Below are 18,975 nucleotides of genomic sequence, written 5' to 3'. Positions count from 1 at the left end.
ATAAAAATACACATACACATACCATATATATGTATAATCTCCTACTGGTTTTGCTTCTCTGACTGAACCCTGATAGAAGCATTTAAAAAGAATTTATGTGTGTTATGTATTTTATATAGATAGTATACTAAATCTAATTTACTACATATATAAGTACCTGTATTCTGATTTGTTCTGCCACGACCAGTCAATACACCAGGTTTTAGAAAGTTGAGTGCAGCATTTTCTTTAATCCATTTCTTTAAAGCCTAAAAATGAAAACTCTCTTTATTAATTCAATATTGAAATATATATTTATATAAACAAAAAAGATTTATAGTATACAGATGGATATCAGACTGATAAACCTTGAAATCCATGCAATAATACAGACTAGTGGCATAGATTTTTGTGACCTATCTGGTTTAATTGTCAAGATATATCTTAAGCAAAAAAAGTAAAGTTCAAAATAGTGGGTACAGAGAAGTAAGAAGTGAGTTCTGCAAAACTGCAGGACACAAAAATCAATATACACAAATCAACTGTGCTTCTACATACTACAAATAATTAGAATTTGAAAAAAAAATGTTAAAAGTACCATTCATAATAATGTAACCCAAAGTAATACCTAGGTAAAAGTCTAACAAAATACATGCAGGGTCTCTATGTTGAAAATGACAAAACATTGGTAAAACAAATAAAGAAAACACAGTGGTAGCCTCTAAGGTAGTGCTCAGTGACTTCCATCTCCTAAATTCAAATCCTCAACTTGAGAGTGAATTTCACTTAATAATTTACTTCTAAAAGTACAGTAGACATGATGAGACACAAATTCAAAAAAGAATTTATAAAATGAATGTGGCTTCCAAATCAGGCCCTCTTTCTCTCAACCTCTCTTGGGTCACTCACTCTAGGGAAAGCCAGCTGCTGTGTTGTAAGGCAGCCTGGTGGAGAGACCCACATGAGTAAACTTGGAAGCACATCTTTTAAAGCCTGTCAATAGCCATGATAAGGAAGCTCAGAAGTTGATCTTCCCCTCAAGATGACTGAAATCATGACCAACACCTTGACTGCATTCTACAAGAGACCTTGAGCCAGAAATGCTGCTTTTTCCAGAATCCTGATCCATGAGTGTTAATATAATGTTTGTTGTTCCCTTGCATTAATTTGGACTAATTTGTTACTTAGTAACATATAAGTAATAAAACGTCCTATATAAATGAAGATATATATTATGGTTCTGAACTAGAAGACTCAATATTGTTAAGATGCCATTTCTTCCCAAATTTTATCTATACAGTCAATGCAATTCCAAGTGAAATTGCACCAAGCATTTTCATATATGTGGACAATCTAATTCTAAAATGTATATGGAAAGGCAAAAGATTATGGCTGAAACAACTTAGAAAAAAATTGGAAGACTTACACTATTCCATTTCAAGACATCATAAAGCTACCGTAATCAAGTCAGTTGTGGAATGAATGAATGAATGAATGAATGGATGGATGAATGGATAGATCAAAGGAACAGAGAAAAGAATCCAGAAATAAATCCAAACAAATACAGATAACTGATTTCTTGGTTAAAAAAAAAAGTTACAAAGGCAATTCAATAGAGAAAGGAGTCTCAACATACATTGATGAACAATTGGATGTCCATATTCAAAAAGAAAAAAAAAGCATCTCAACCCATGCCTCGAACCACATACAAAAATTCAAAATGGATTACAGACCCAAATATAAAATGTAAAACTACAAAACTTCTAAATGATAACAAAGAAAATCTGGGGGACCTTAAACAAGCAAAGAATTCCTAGATATACCATAGGCAAAATCCAGAAAAGAGAAAATTGATAAACTAATCTTTGGCCTTTTCAATCTGCAAAAGCTATTGTTAAGAAAATTGGGTGGCAGGGGCGAGGTGAGCTGAGGCATAAGCCAGAAGAAAATATTTTCAAATCACAGTCTCACAGAGGACTTTTTGTGAGAACATTAAAAAGAATATTCAAAACCTCAATAAGATGATAAACAATCCAGTTTAAAAATAGGCACCAAAAAATAAAAACTGAACAGATACCCCAACAAAGTTAAAAAGCATATAAATGATGTTTAGCCATCTCAATCACTAATGAAATGCAAATCAAAATTGTTGTGAGGTACCATTACACATCCATAGAATGGCTAGAATTTAATTTTCTGTGTGGGTAGATGAAGTTTTTAATCCACAGGTATCAGGATTTATAATCTAGGGTGATTAAGATAGTGAGGTATTCATGTAAGAATAAACAAACATAAAACCAGAATAGAGATCCCAGAAACAGACTCACACACATATGGACACTTGACTGCTGAGCAGTGAGGAAAAGGCAGTCTTTCACATGGTACTAGGCCAATTTGTCATTCACAAGAAAAAGGAAGGCTTACATCCACAAGTGCTCTGGTTTTCACGAAAAGAATGGTTCTGGTCTCTGGATATAAGTGGTATTCCTCTTGTAAGATGAGGCAGAGGTCGTTGAGTTTAGGGTTCTCATTGCTGGGATCTCTGCAAACACTTTCTAGTTCCTCCAGTTTTTCTGCAAATGGAGAACACTTTACAAATGGCTTCAAAATTCTTAAAATTTATAACACATGGTGACCTAAAAGTTCAGTTAATCTCTCAATCTTAGACCAAAATTTTCTAAGAAACAACTACCAATATAAGTTGGTACATTTTAGGAAGGTCATTTGGCAATATCCATTAAAACATAAAGCTCACACAACTTTTGATACAATAATTCTATATCTAAGAATTTGAAATACCACTATATTTAGAAAATTATGGAAGATATCTCCAAGAATAGTCACAATACTTTCATTTAGAAAACAACCTAAATGCCCAAAAGGTAGAAAACAGTTCAAAAGATCCTGATGGGCTATACATGTCAGTTGTTAAAATTAATAAGGGATTGGGTTGGGGCTGTAGCTTAGTAGTGGAGAACTTGCCAGGCATATGTGAGGTACTGGGTTCGATCCTCAGCATCACATAAAAATAAATAAATAAATAAATAAAGATATTGTGGCCATCTATAATTAAAAAATATTTTTAAAAATTTATAAGGGATTAATACATACATAATGGTTTCAAAGATATTTTAGATTAAAAAATCAAAATACAGCCAGGAACAGTGTTGCACGTCTATAATCCCAGTGGCTCGGGAGCCTGAGGCAGGAGGATTGAGAGTTCAAAGCCAGCCTCAGGAAAACAAGGCACTAAGCAACTCAATGAGGCCCTATCTCTAAATAAAATACAAAACAGGGCTGGGGATGTGGCTCAGTGGTCAGGTGCCCTGAGTTCAATCACTGGTACCAAAAAAACAAAATCAAAATACAAGATAGGTATATTCAGTACCATGCCATATATGTGTGTGTGTGTGTGTGTGTGTGTGTGTGTGTGTGTGTGTGTATGTATACACATACATATATATGTATGAATGAAGCTGTGGTGTGCTAGAGCCAGATCATACCAGACTGATAGTCAATTGTTAAATTTTTGAGAGTTGAATGAGCTGCTTTAAATACATAGATTATTAAAATATATAATTGATATACATTTGCCACTCAATAACATTAAAAAATGAAGGTAATAAATAGCCCACACTCATATCTCTTAATTATTTTATTACTTTTTACTATAATATGCTCTTAAATTATTTACATATATTGTGTCTGTATGGTAGGGATACTACAGAATGGTGTGCTACTGTTCAGTTTTTTGGTCACTCATTTGATGACAACATATTGGTGGCTTGAACTTGATGACAGTGGGAGTACTGATATCAGGAAAGTCAGGAAACAGTGAAAATCAGTGCTTGATCTATTTTCTTGACAATCTAGACTTATGAAAGCAATGAGAAAATTATGCAGATCAAACTTAGCTATTAAGAGTACATTTGATAATAATAATCATAATAATAAACATAATCTCCCAGGGTTTGAAAAACTATTGTCCAATTCAGAACAAAAAAAATTGCTCAGACCCTTGACAAACAAGTGAAGCTTCAATGTCTCTGTTGTTTCATTTCCATCTTACTCCCAACATTAATGAAAATATATACCAACATCCATGTCGGAAGTATATTTGTCTGTTAGCTACAACCATAAGTTGGTAATGAGTACCAGGATTCTACAAAACCACTAAAAGCCATTTATACAAGTCAACTGGCTATGTAGAATTTACAATCAAGGAGACTATATTTATTATTTGTAAGTTGCATGCTATATAGCTTCTATATCAATAAAATTTATAACAAACTTATGTAAAATATATGCACACATTCTTCCCAGAAAACTGTTAAATGTTTATCAGCACAGCACACCACTAGGTATACATATGTATAATAAATACTTCAGTACAGGACAAGGTAATTAACAACAATGATTACCTTTGGGAAAAGAAATTTAAAAGAAAGAGGAAGAAAATTTTTCACTTAATATGTTTCCATATTTTTGGTAATAATATGAGGGTAGTAGAATTAAGGGTCATTTTGATTTCCTCTTCATATAGAGGTATATATACATATAGTCTTTAAAGATCATTAGAATACTTATGTGTAGTCTTTAAACTTTTATAAAAATCACTGAAAGTTAAACAAAAAAAATGTCATCAACTCTATGAGAATTATACTTTGCAAATTCTACTTTTTTCCTTCTTCCAAATAGGTAATGGTTTCAGCAACCAAATCTCTCCATGGGTATGAGATTTCACTGAAGCCAGTCCCACTGTTTTGTTTTGGAGTGCTGGGGACTGAACTGTTGCCCTACACATGCTAGGCAAGCACTCTACCACTGAGCTACACCCCAGACCCATAATATCTTCTTAAACCCAGTACAACTGCCTGAGCACCACCAAACTTATGTATATTAAATACAACACCATGTCTGTATGTTGCCACTCAGAATTACCAGACTCTGGTGGCTTCCTTCTCAGAAAACACCCCTCACCTTCAAACCTCCGAGTAAGATCTTGCTCAGTCTCATCAAATCCCGCTGTTCGGACATTGTTGAAGAAGTCTTTCAAGTAATTCAGAGCATCTTTCATTTGTGCATCCTCACTGATAATGAGGGAATCATTATATTTCTGTTTAAAATAAAAACTGAGTTTCAATATATTTCCAACATCTAATACATTTGCCCGGCTTGAATTCAATTAGCTGCCCTTGACAAGGAATTAGTTTTTAAGTCTATGTCAGTTGGGTTTTTTAGATGAATGTTCCCTAATGGTTCTATAATCAAACTTTTGAGCCAAATACAGTTTTTAAGAATCTCAATTAGCTAGAAACATTAAGTAATTAGAAGCACTTTCAATTTTAAAATTCCATCTTGGCAAGAGGGGGCAGGTAGAGAAACTCTATGAAAAATGCATATCATAAAAAGTAATAACAAAAGCACATCAACTTCTACACCTACATTATAATTCAAACATTCAACTTAATTTCTGAAGTTGAATTTCTAAATCATAAATACACCTTTTACAATGACATTACTGACCACCTATACCAATTCAATTAAGATAATTAAAATTCTACAAACACATGCTAACTGAATGCATTTTAAAATATTTTCAGTGGCATAATGAGCAAAGACGATGATTATTACTGTTGTTTCTGGGTTAACCAGAGACCCTAGATTTCTTTTTTTTTTTAATTTTTTTAATTGATTATTTAAAGCATTACATAGCTCATGATATATCATCTTTCATACATTTGACTCAAATTGTGTTTTGAACTCCCATTTTCACCCCAAATACAGATTGCAGAGATTTCTGAGCACAGGGCTTTATCAGAAGCAAGACATCACAAGTTCAGGCAATGGGACTCACATAGGCTTTAAAGATGGCTACTACTGGTCACATATCAAGAAAATGTCCTCTTATCATCACCCAATTTTTCCCAACCATGTCAAACCTGGGACTGCTGAAGTGATGGTCAAGTTTCAGTCCTGTTGCCTTCACTATTATCATTTCAGAAATAATGCCTCACCAGGGATTGAACCCAGAGGCACTTAAACACTGAGCACATCCCCTGCCCTTTTTATATTTTATTTATAAAAGGGTTTCACTAAGTTACTTAGGGTTTTGCTAAGTTGCTGACACTAGCCTTGAACTTGCCATCTTCCTGCCATAGCCTCCCAAGTCGCTGGGATTGCAGGCATGCACCACCATGTCTGGCTCCGAACTTTCCTTTCAAATCAAAGATTCCTAAATGAGCTCTTGGGGAGAGGATGAGATAGATGTTAATAGACTCTCGGCTACCACAGTGCAGCTCCCAGGGGGTGCTATGACTAAAATAGCCTTTCAAAAGAAGTAACATACCCGCAAGTATGAAGTATACAGAAATAGTGCTTTGCAAATCCTGCTCTCTTCCTCTTTGTCTGGCAGTCGAAACACCATGCCTGCTTTATGAACTCCAACAATACACTGTTCATACTTCTGTGTTCCAAAGTCCCCATTTTGAGTTTGAAATAAGTTTCCTGGGGAGGAAAAAAAAAGCTTTTCACTGTGCCATATGGTCAATCACTTAAGGTTCTAGCATGCCCCATGCTCTGATTTCCTTTCTTACTATCTTTAAACAGGGCATGCCTCCTGCAAAAGTCTGAGCCTTAAGCAGTGTGTTTCTGTGTACATATGGTTATTTACTGAGTCCTCAACTATGTACCAAGAATCACAGGGTCTTACTTTCATAATTTCACAAACTCATGAGGTAGAGATTACACTTTCTAGTTGTTTATAGGAAGTTCAGGAAAGCTAAGTAATTTACCAAAGTCCCACAGATAGAAAGAGTGGGGAGGGCCAGAATTCAAACCCAGAGTGTCTGATGCCCTAATTCTATTGGCTATGACAACTAAAAGATCACAGAGATACAACAATGGACTTGGGAGGTGGGAGGGGGACTTTGCCTTTAAAAATAAAGAAGCAGTGAGTAAAAATAACAGGTCTCAAGAGCTTCACCGGAGTGTGTATAAAAGCAGGAGATTCAGGACTCAACACAGCCTGCTCTGCTTTGCTGTGAACTTAGGCCATCTGATCTCCAGAGAGCAGTCAAACAGAATAAGAGGGCCAGACACAACAGGAACTCAAGAGATGCATGTTACAGATGCCTCTGTATGTATGCATCCCCTAAGCTAAGCCTCAACTCCTTGGTTCAAAAACAGAGTCTGCTATGGTCCAGGCTCTGTTTAGGGCTGAGGATAAAAAGATGAGGAAGGCAAAGCCTGGGCTGTTTTCAAATGGCTTGGTCTTGCAGATTGAGTTCCCTTTGCCTGAAACATATCAGTTCTCTGGGGCTCCTCCAGATGAGAACAGTACATTAAAATTCCCCTCGTCCATTCATTTTTAGAAAGAGGAACAAAGGAGACTGCTCTAACATGTAACATGCCTCTTTCCTAGCCCCAGTGACAAACAAGATGGCCAACAGAAACTAGATGAACCACCAAGTATTTACTGAATTGGATAGGTGTAAAAACAACTTAAGCAATTTGGAAATGACCAATTGAAAGGATACGATGGAAAGGGTGAAGGCAATGTACCAGGGGTTAGAGGAATAAGAAAGTAGAAAATCATGTGACTCCACCCCATCTCTCCCTTCCTCTGCCACTTCACCATGTCACCTTGCTCCCAGATGACCAATGAACTGCTCTCCCCACCTCTTCCCTTGTTTCCTCAATTCTTTCCCCACCCAGAAGCTAGAGGGTGTTTACAAAATTTCAGGTGAGAAACCATGCTACCCAACTGCATAAACGCCTCCAATGGATTCCTCAAGCCAAACTCCTACCCTGGTGCTATGGTTTAGATATGGCTAAGTGTCTATCAAAAGGCTCATGCATTTAAAGATCAGTCCCAGTGTGGCCATGTTAAGAGATGGGGCCTAGGAGGAGACACTGCCCTTAGAAGGGACTAAAGTAGTTCTTGTGAGAGGGTTGTTAAAAAAGAAGAAGCCCCTCCCTGGCTCTACTCTGGCTTCCTGTCTGGAGATGGGATCTCATCCTCTCACATCCTGCACCAATGCCATCCACCATGAGACCTTCACCAGAGCCTGTGCCATTTTGTTTAGGCTTTTAGCCTCCAAAACAATGAGCTAAATAAGTTTCTTCTTTATCAGTTACCCAGTCACAGGTACTTCATTATAGTAAAAACAGGCTAGTACCTCTATTCACAAAGGGTGAACAGGGTTCTCTGGCGTCTGGCCTTGGCCTACTTTTAATTTTCACCTTTAGCCATTCCACTTCCCTTCTTTCACTTTATAGGACTAATGGAATTCCCCATACTTTCTCTAGTCTGCTGACCTTTGCAGATTGAGTTCCCTTTGCCTGAAACATAGCTGATCAGCACCCAGCCAATCCAGGAGCTTCACTACTTAATTTTGGCTTTGCCCTTAGATTGGAAATTTCATGAGGATAGAAGCTACACCTCAGGATCTCACACTATATTCCCTAGCACATTGCTTGGCACTGAAAGAATGAATGAACATGTTCAAGCAACTGCTAAATCCAAGTTGGAATTGTAAAGATAAAGGGAAGCAGATTATCATTGCGCATTAGAGTTCAACAATTATTTCCTAGGCAAAAGGCTATATGTACATAAACTTGGTATGTCAAGAAAACTAACCAATGAATGGAACATGAAATGGCAGAGACAGTGAAGGTGGGAAAATTGCCATAAGGCTATTAGAATGGGTCTTAGGTTAAGCTTGATAAGAAAAGGAAAGATAAAAGCAAAAAGCTCCTAGAATTCATTGTGTTCTTTCTTCCTTCCTTGCCTGCTATCCTTCCAACCTCACTTGCTTCTCTCCTTGACATGATTGACTCCCTCGAGAATTTTCTCAGCTTAGGTCCTCAGAAAGCCCTTCCCAGTCCAGGACAAGGTTCCCAGGTGCTCCTGTGCTGCCCAGTGTGAGACTTCTCACCCTGTGGCAACTATTTGCATCAGATTTCCATTATTTGACTCTTGAGTTCCCTGAGGGCAGGGTCTCTGTATGTCTCTCTCTCTATTTCTCTTTTGTGGGACTTTATCTTTAATCTCAATATTTCCGTTGCCTAGCCCAGTGCCTAGAATGATAAATATTTCATGAATGGAAAAATGAATAAAAAGTGGAAGGACAGAACTTGGTTACTCCACGAGGGAGTTTCAAATGAAAAAAATATATATATTTATCAAAGATCACCTCTAGTGGCTGGGGTTGTGGCTCAGTGGTAGAACACTTGCCTAGCATATTTGAGGCACTGGGTTTGATTCCCAGCACCACATATAAATAAAGGTCCATTGACAACTAATAAATAATTTTTTAAATCACCTCTAGGTTTTAATCACCAGCAGGAGAATGGTGGTTTCATGTTATATAAATAGGAAAGTCAGTACAGAAAGCTAATTTGGAAGGTCAAGAAAGCTGATGAACTGATTTAAATGTATTTTTCAAGATGTGCATGTCCAAACAATTTACATGACATTTAAAAAGAAAAACAGGCAAGAGAGAATAAAGGAGAACTTATTAGGCTCCTGAATAACCTATGATTAAGAAAGTCCATATCTGGGGCTGGGGATGTGGCTCAAGTGGTAGCGCGCTCTCCTGGCATGCGTGAGGCACTGGGTTCGATCCTCAGCACACATTAAAAATAATAAAATAAAGATATTGTGTCCACCCAAAAATAAATTAATTAAATTAAATTAAAATTTTAAAAAATATGGTGTTGACATTGTCTAAATGAAAGAGAAAGTAGAAAGCCACTAGCGAACGCTCTATGGCTATTCCAATGGAAGGGACACAATATATGAGACTTATCTCACTGAGAGTTAAGAGAACTCACCAAATTCTGCACAGATATTCCTTGCCAGACTCTCTATGTCCCTCATCAGCTGAGATACGATGAATTTAAATTTGTTGGTAGTCCGTGATTCCACTTTCCTGGAAACTAGAACCATCAAAGGCAAGTAAGTATTTTTAGGGAAGAACAAATCATAGTTCAAAGTGGGTATCTTCAAACCTTTTACTTCCTCTGGAAAATTAGAGATCCCAAGTTCACTGGCAGATGGTCTTAATCGTACAACAAATGCTCAAAAAACTTGGCTCCCTATTGCTCACCACACTGACTCTGACATTTGTTCCCCATGCTTTAGTTTCTCACTCAGCTGCCCTGTTACCTCTGACAAGCCAAAGCCCTCCTGTTCTGCAAGTGGCACACTCGAATCCTGTCTCTGTGCTTTGCTATTCTCCTTTCCTACCCAGCCCCCAAGAGTGTCCTCGCATCGTTGTATTCTTTCAGCAGAATCTTATTAATTGCCTATCATGTGCTATGTTCTGGTGATAGAGAGTTGAAAAGAACACACCCATGCTCCATAGAGGGCTGCATTCATAGGAGAGTTCTGTAACCTAAGTAGGGGCAAGGTACCATGGAGTACAGGGGAAGAATATCTAATGTTTTGGGGGGAGGCAGTGTTGTTGAATAACTATGGGAAGAAAGAAAGGAGCAAGAGTAGTCATGGGGAAAGGACAGCATGGGCAAGAGCTCAAAGGGCGAAAGCTCATGGCACGTGTGGGAACCCAGAGGAATGCAACATGGTTGGGTTTATGGGATTTGGGAAGAGAGGAGGCTCAGAAGGCTGGAGGGGCCAGATTACAAAGAAATTTATACGTGATGTTAAAATGCTGGGTACCTTCTCTCCATTCCTTACAGATTGTTCCCCATCAGGAACTTACCCGTGTCCCCCCGATTACATAAGTATTTGTTTTGCCTTAGACTCATACAGTCCTGTGCTGCTCAGAGAGCAAGGGTGTATCTCCTGAATCTCTCTTGCCCTTGCAGGATTAGTATAGTAATAAAGTCAATAAATAACAAACATTTGCGAGTCAAACTTATTTTAAAGATAATATTCTGATCTTTTGAGGACAAAGAAGGTGAATTCAGATAATTTCAACTACATTTATCAGATGCATATTTTTAAAATTTTTTTTTAGTTATAGACGGACATAATACTTTTATTTTTTTATTTATTTTTATATGATGTTGAGGATCAAACACAGTGCCTCACACATGCTAGGCAAGTGCTCTACCACTGAGCTACAATCCCAGCCCTCAGATACGTATTTAAACAATGATGACCACACAGTACCTGGCTCAGGCATGGTGCACAGGGAAGGACTAGGCCAGCCTTTGGCTTTCTACCTGCTTAGATTTTCTCATCATCTCTTTCACATTGCTAGGACCTTTATCTGGGTTTTATGGAGCCAAAGTAGAAATTTTTGCTCCGTATAGGCCACTTCTAATGTTTATCCATTGGGAGGGAAGACAACTCAGGAAGAAAGACTGGAAATGTTATGTGACTGTTTCCCAGGTTTGGGGTTAAATATTTTCTCCTAAACAAACAAAGGGCCAAAGTTCAGTGTTTGTGTAAATCACCCTGAACTAGGGGTAGCAGAGAGTGTTAAAAATTCTCAAGAGCTTGTTCTTGGATACCACTTACATTTCTGGGGCTTATAAACAACTTGCTCCAGTTCCTCCAAGTTGTCTCTGACTGTTGCTATCACTGTTGCATCAAGAGAAGCACACAGTTTGCAGATGTAAAGCATGGCTTCATCTGTGGTTTTGGCATCCCCAACACCAACTGAGGCAGTCAGCCCAACAACCTGTAAGACCATTCCAACATTAGCTTTTTTCCCCTAACATTCTCTATGAAATTACAAATAAAAAGGTCCCAATCGGCAAAGCATGAATACAAGAGTCGAAGCTCAGCTAAACACTAAGCAGCCTAGAAACTGAGACAGGGAAAACTTTCAGGGCAAGGATTCTCTTTTCTTTTGCCTTGTGTCCCCTATGATGTGGAGAACATCATACTGAAAAGGAAAAGGACTGAAATTGACACAAATCCATTCCAATCTCAGCCATGTCACAATAACTGTGTGTCCTTGGACAAGCACCTGCAACTCTCTGTAAAGTTGGGAAATCATAGCTATTTATTTGCAATGGTATCTCTGCAGATTTAGTAAGATACCTCCCTCCAACAGCTGTGCAATAATCATTGAATAACCATCTAACCAGCAAGAAATGTAATTAACATCAAAGTTATTCTAGAATAATAGGCTAAAAGAAAGGTGATTTATATGGAAAGGTTCTAGTTTTGGTCTGTGAGCACCATACTAAATTTCTTTTAACCTGCACTCCCCCAGATGGATAATTATTAGGGCTGTTGAACTTGACATATGTGCAGACTGGTATACCATAAATTCATAGTTTCCAACCACATTTGAGTCCCCCATACAATCAAGGAATTTTTCAGTGTCTCTTACAGTTCTTCCTCAGATTTCAAATTCTCTCCACTCTCCCCAGCTCCCACTCCCTTTCATATATCGATGATACTCAGCAATGTTCAAAAGAAAAGTTACACACCAGAGATTTCTTTTGCTTCCTGATCCATGTAATAACGACTCTCTGAATCGACCCTTCTCATATGACATCAAACATGTCATTCCTCTCCTCCCACACTAATGCATCCACTTGCCCACTAACCCCACACCCTCTGGTGTCTCCAGACATCTTGCTCTACCAGGTATTGCCCCCCCCCTCTTTCATTCTGCCTTGCCTACTGCTGTTCCCTACCTCACACTCTATACGCAAGTATCACTGAAGAATCTAAGATTCTAGAGCACACCAGGCTCTTTCAGAACTCTGCCTCTGGACACAGAGCACCCTCTTAATGAAAACCATCCAGCCATCTACCTGGCAAACTCCTATTAGTTTCTGCCTAGCCCCTCACTCCCTGCCTTTTTTATTTTTTAACTGGGGATTGAACTCAGGAACCCTTTATCACGGAGATACAACTTCAGTCCTTTTTGTTTTTTTATTTTGAGATGATCTTGCTAAGTTGCTGAAATATCCTAGAACTTGCAATTTTCCTGCCTCAGCCTCTAAGTCCTACTTAACCCAACTTCTGTCAGGTCTTGTCTTACTTTTTTTAGCACACATAGGAGTATTTTCACTCCTGTTCTGGCTGTGCCTTATACCTATCTCCACAACACACCATTATGATAAATTGTGACATAATTCTTACATATCTGTCTCCCCATGAAAACTCAGGTGTTTGAGGACAAGAATTATTTCTTTACGTATTTGCACCCCCAGTGCTGAGAACAATGTAAGGCACAGAGAGGTGCATGATGCGTATAGTCAGCCTTCCATGTCCAAAGGGACATGGAACAACCTCAAATGTAGCCACAAGAGTAAGTAAATAGGCCTGGGTACAGTGGCACATACCTATAATACTAGTGGCACTGAGGCTGAGTCAGGAGAATTACTGAGTTCAAAGCCAGCCTCAACAACTTAGCAAGGCCCTGAGCAACTCAGTGAGACCCTGTCCCTAAATAAAATACAAAAAAGGGCTGGGGATGTTGCTCAGTGGTTAAGCACTCCTGAATTCAATCTCTGGTACCAAACGAAAAAAAAAAGTAAGTAAAGGAGGATTTAGGAAGATAATAGCTTTTCTGAGGAGTACATCTGACTTTGAAGATACCTGGGGCAGTGGGTCTGAAGATCCTCCAAGTTTCTGATCTAGATAATTGAACATGATCATATTGTATGGGTGGTGTTTATTGGTGTTGTGGCATTCATCAAATATCATCAAAGTAAAGACAGACAGTGATGGAATAGTTCCATTTTTGAGATTGTTCACAATAATCTGGGGTGTTAAAATGATGATGTCATTGTTCTTGATAGTCTGTTCTACTGGGACATTTTCAGTTGTTGCTCCAGAAATGCCTGCAACACTGTACCTGGGAAGAGACAGAAATCCTATGTTACCATCCTCCTGAATGAGGAAACACAAAGATGAAGCACTAGATCAGAAGAGCAACTGATTAAGTTCTCCCTAAGTTCAAAAAGAATATATCCTGACATAGAGCAAGTGATTGACCAATGTAAACTCATTATAACTGATAGAATATATTATTTTTTCAAGTCACTAAAAGAAAAAAAAGAGTACTTACAAGGGAACTGTCAAATAAATTATAAAATCATCAAAGAAATCAAATGTGCCATTTAAATGTCAAACTTATCAATTAATCATTTAATCACCCTGTAAGAGCAAATCAGATTAGGATTTCTGGCATATCTAACAAAAGCAATCTGAATTACATCTAGGTTATATAAAAGCTGAATCTCTATTACAATTTTTTTTTTTAAATTGTGGCTTTAAGAGAGCAAAACAGAAAACACATTCATTGATTAAAGGTAGAAAAAAGAAGTTGGACTGACTGTTATACCTACCCAAGCCTTTCGAAATAGCTCAAGAACACAGACTTCTGCTGCTCATACACAGGGACATGATTAGCAAAAAATGCAACTTTCCCTTTTCGTCCTTGTGGAAAATTTTTAAGATGATGTTCACAAATAAGAAGTGAAACTAAGGTTTTCCCACAACCTTTTAATAAACAAGGAAAAAGAAAACATGTAACATGGTATTAGATAGTGCTATAGAAAGGTATTTCTTTGGGCTCTCCTAACACCAGTGGGCAGGTAAGTAAACTGATCATTTAGAGGGATGAACGACTGAAGAATTTAAGCTATAACTAAAAAATAATCAAGCTACTTCCCAATTTACCTGCACTTGAATAACCAGGATCAAAAGCATACTAAAAGAGGGCATTTTTCTTTCATTGTTCAAATTCATTTTCTTTCATTGTTCAATTTCATTGTTCAAATTCCTTAAAATATGTGAGACTACATCAATAGGATAGTTTTCTCAAAGACAAATGGAACAGGAAAAAAACTGAATCTTCCTTACTGCCAGTATTCAATAAAAGGGGAAAAAAGAAGGGGAGGGTGGAAAGGGGTTATAAAGGCAGGAAAAATGGTGGAATGAGATGGACATCACTACCCTAAGTACACGTATGATTGCACAAATAGTGCATCTCTAAACTGGGTACAACCAAAGAATGAAATGTTGCGCTCCATTTGTGTACAATGAATTGAAATGCATTTTGCTATCATGTACAACTAAGTAGAACAAATTAAAAATAAATAAATAAATCTCTTTTGTTTAAAAAAAGGGGGAAAGGGAGCAGAGAGGTATGAGTAATAGTGATTGGCTTACCAGTAGGAGCACATATTATTGTATTTTTTCCTTCCTTAGCAGGCAAAGCAAGCTCTAGTTGGTAATTTCTTGGTTTCAAGTTAGTTTGAGACATTTCTATGATACAAAAGGAAAAAAAATTACCAATGGTTACCGCTCTAAGGAATCATGGCATTAGCTGTAGTCAAATGGACATGAATCTGACTGTAGCAAGAAAGGTTTTGGTTGATTATCCTGTCTCAGTCTCCTTAGAATCTTGTCTCATTAACCATTCTAGCTTTCTCCAATCATTTGAAGTGCAGAATTTTCTCTCAATGCCAAAGTATCAATGGCAAAAAGGGGGAAAATATTGGAATGAATTCTTTCTTAAACAATACAGAATCCCGATAAAGAGAATGCAAAGCAAGAATGGCCTAATTCAGGGCAAGACAGACGACCACCAGTTAGTTATAGGCAACACTATGTGGAACAAGACAAAAATGCCCTCCAAGATCATTAAAGGAAAACAAACTTAATACAGATTCTCAAAGCAATTTCTTCTTGGAGAATAACCATGCTTTGTAATTTTTCAGGCTCTCAAATTTTTAAAAAATACTCAGAGATTTTATTTCAATACCAGGTAAGAATATGACATGTTAAGAGCTTGAAAAGTCTTTGGTCTAAAGAGTCTAATTTACACATTTTTTAAAAAGGGAGAATTTCTAAAAGATTAAGAGAATTAACTTCACTTAAATGACACATCAGGATCTTTACATGTCAGAAATATTTAAATCAACTTATCGTTATCCATTTTATATCAGAGTGACAAGAAACTGGTATCATTCAGTCGCAGAAGTAACACGCAAATTTTCTTTTCATGTTATCCTAAAATTTGCATTTTTTCTTCAAACACTACTTATTATTAATCCTAATTTCGTTCCTTATATCCTTTTATAAATATCATTTTATTCTGGCATATTATGTAACCTTCTGGTCTCTTCATAAAATGGTCATGAAAATATATTTCAAGAAACTTAAGGGGGACTGGGGTTGTGGCTTAGTGGTAGAGCACTTGTCTAGCATGTGTGATGCACCGGGTTCGATTCTCAGCATCCCATACAAATAAATAAATACAGGTCCACAGAAAACAACAACAACAAAAAAAAAATGTAAGGGGGCCTTACAGGACCATTAATAAGTACTTATACATTGCCTGATGTTTGAGAACAAGGAGCCCTCTGGGAGGACACAATCCCTCCATGCACTGGCAAATACTACAGGCTGGTTCTCAGTCAGGTACATTTGTGCAGTGCACATAGCTGGCATGGCAGCCCTGGGATCTTAGAAGGAAACTGAACAAGTGGCTAACAAACACAAGTATTTTTTCAGAAAGTAAGGCCGCTGTTGGATTTTTCAGACACTGAGGTTCTGAGAGGACTCTGCCTTTTCAATGTAGCCAAAATTCAATGTAGCCACAATAATTTCTTGGTGATAAAACAAGAATGAAGAAAAAAAAAAAGATAAGCTAAAAGCAGAAGAAGCAGTCACAGAAAATCAAATGACAATTCTAACCATAAAGTATCTATTTTAACTTAAATTATCTTTTCTTTATTAACCTTCCTTAAAAAAATCACAAGGCTGTGACTTCTGGCAGTGCAAAATATATCCCCCCACAAATACCTGAAGAACCCCATTATGAAAAAGAACAAGCAATGCCGGTACCTGAGGATGCCTGGGAATTCTGACTAAGATTCTGGTGTTCTGGATCTTCCTGGAAGAAAATGTGTATTTCAGAAGTTTCCATTTCATCATCCTCCAGATCTTTATTTTCAATATCTTTTTCACCTGTGTGAATAGACAAAGGAAGAACTTAGAATCTTAATGTAATCTGATTATAGTTTTGATAAAATTTTAAACTTCCATTAATTTCCCACAACCACATCCCTTCACTTCTCAAAACAATTAAGAGAATCATCTTGAGTGTGAAGTCTCCATTTGATATTTGAACTCCAAAGTCATTTAGAACTAATTATTATTGTAGGGCTGGGGATATAGCTCAGTTGGTAGAATGCTTGACTGACATGCACAAGGGCCTGGGTTCAATTCCCTGCACCACACAAAGAACTTTTTTTTCAAAGAACTAATTATTCAAGGTATAAAACATGGAACCAGTAACTCTGGATGCAAATCTTAAGCCCCTACTGGATTAGAATCTGCATTTTAAAAAGGCTTCCAAGGAATTCATATGTACACTAAAGAAGAGAAGCTTCTTCTTAGCAGACATTCATGTCTCCCATCTCTGACTAATTCCTGACCCAAGAAAGTAGATGTGTATTTATATAGATTGCCGAAGAACTTTTAATCAATAGAAGTCTAGCTGAAACCAAGACTAGACACTCAGATGTTTACCAAACTCAGCCTGTAAGGCAAGGCTCTGAGATGACAGTCTCAAGGAGCCAAATGATGGCACAGACAATCACAGCAGATTCTTCTTCACTCACACGTTTTGTTCGCTTCCAGATGGCTGCCAGGTGAGAAAACCAGGCAGTGTCTATCATGATTCTACTCTAAAAAGAGGTAAGTCCTGGAGTTTGAACCTTCAACTCAAGAGTACACAAGCTATTTCTCTGATAACCTAAACTGGAAGCTCAGAACCTGCCTGCACCAAATTCTGTGGACCTGATGGGCTAATTCTGGATGACAGCCGTTTGTTCTGTTCCATGTTGAGGAGTTACATACAAACAAACCAAATCCATAGGCAAGTAGCTACCTCCCTCCCACAACTCAGCATCATGCTGGCCTCTTATTAGAGATATAGCCTTAGGTATCTGAAGGGAAAAGTGCCTGTGAGAATAAGTAAAAACAGGTGGGAATAGGGAAGTCCCAAGTTGAGTCAAGAGGGGGCACGGTATGTTTCAGAACCTTCCCTCTTCCCTTTCTGAGTTGTTCTTGGCATGCCCTACCTTCCTCTACCAGCCACATTTCACTGAGGTTGTTCTGTTCCTTCTCCAAAGCAAGTTTCAAAACCTTGGGCCAGTTCTCCTTGTCTGATTTCAGAAGGCATTCGATCAGTTTCTCTGAACCTGCTATCATCCCCTTGTTGTAACAAGTCTAAGCAAGGAAAATACAGTTTATTGATTATTTCAAAAATGTTTTCCATTTATGAGTTTTCAAGTATTATCTGATTAAAAATCATTGCAAATTGAGGACCTATGGGTGTTCGTTATTGCCATTTTTACCCCATTCAACACTATCACTTAAGATATTCTTTCCTTCATTCTTGTCCTTTAAACATGATATCATTATTTCAAACCAAGATTTCCCATCTCCTCTGAGATAGATTGGCATAAATAGATATTAGGATGATTATAATATTAACAAGTGGTTTTCTTCAGGGTAGAGGGATTTACATGACTTTATTGTTAATCATAGTAACTAAAATTTATTGCACATATACTATGTGTCAGGCTTCTATCAACACTTTATATATACTATCTCATTTAACCCTTATAAAAATACCATATTATTTAGGTACTATAATTGTTCCCACTTTATGCATGAAGACTCAGATGTTTACAGAAGCTAAATAAATTGCCCAGGATCACACTGCTAGTACACAGTTACGCTACAAATTTAATAAAATTTATTTATGTCCAGAGCCTAAATTCTTAACTCCTAGCCTATAGCCTTTTTCATTTTTCTGAACAGTTCAGTTTTATTTAAATTTGCATTAAACATTATTCAGAAAAGTAATGAGGTAATTTTAACTGAAAATAGGTCAAACTTTAAAACTTTGACATAAAAATTACTCAATTCACATTAAAAGTACTATTCTTGGAAATAATACCTTAGACATGAGGATTTTTTTTTTAGTTTCAATTATCTTTCTTAGGTTTAAAACAGTATAGAAAACAAAAGATACATCC

General features: G+C 37.2%; 1 protein-coding gene across 2 annotated transcripts in view; it reads right to left on the bottom strand.

Moving 5' to 3' along the window:
* Positions 1–18,975, bottom strand: part of RIGI (RNA sensor RIG-I) — a 53,133-nt gene that overhangs the window by 11,621 nt on the left and 22,537 nt on the right. For both annotated transcript variants that reach the window (XM_081275734.1, XM_081275733.1), the window contains exons 4-14: positions 18,013–18,160; positions 16,772–16,894; positions 15,092–15,187; positions 14,266–14,419; positions 13,514–13,772; positions 11,471–11,633; positions 9,817–9,921; positions 6,329–6,486; positions 4,960–5,095; positions 2,404–2,552; positions 158–248 (exon numbers count right to left, since the gene is read on the bottom strand). In XM_081275734.1, coding sequence (XP_081131860.1) covers positions 158–248; positions 2,404–2,552; positions 4,960–5,095; positions 6,329–6,486; positions 9,817–9,921; positions 11,471–11,633; positions 13,514–13,772; positions 14,266–14,419; positions 15,092–15,187; positions 16,772–16,894; positions 18,013–18,160 — 1,582 coding nt within the window. The remainder of the gene's footprint in view (positions 1–157; positions 249–2,403; positions 2,553–4,959; positions 5,096–6,328; positions 6,487–9,816; positions 9,922–11,470; positions 11,634–13,513; positions 13,773–14,265; positions 14,420–15,091; positions 15,188–16,771; positions 16,895–18,012; positions 18,161–18,975) is intronic.

Source organism: Spermophilus citellus, assembly GCF_964194105.1.
Source record: "Spermophilus citellus genome assembly, chromosome: 2".
In the NCBI taxonomy this organism is placed as follows: domain Eukaryota; kingdom Metazoa; phylum Chordata; class Mammalia; order Rodentia; family Sciuridae; genus Spermophilus; species Spermophilus citellus.
The sequence above is the reverse complement of the archived record's forward strand: the minus strand, read 5'-3'. Positions and strand labels throughout refer to the sequence as shown.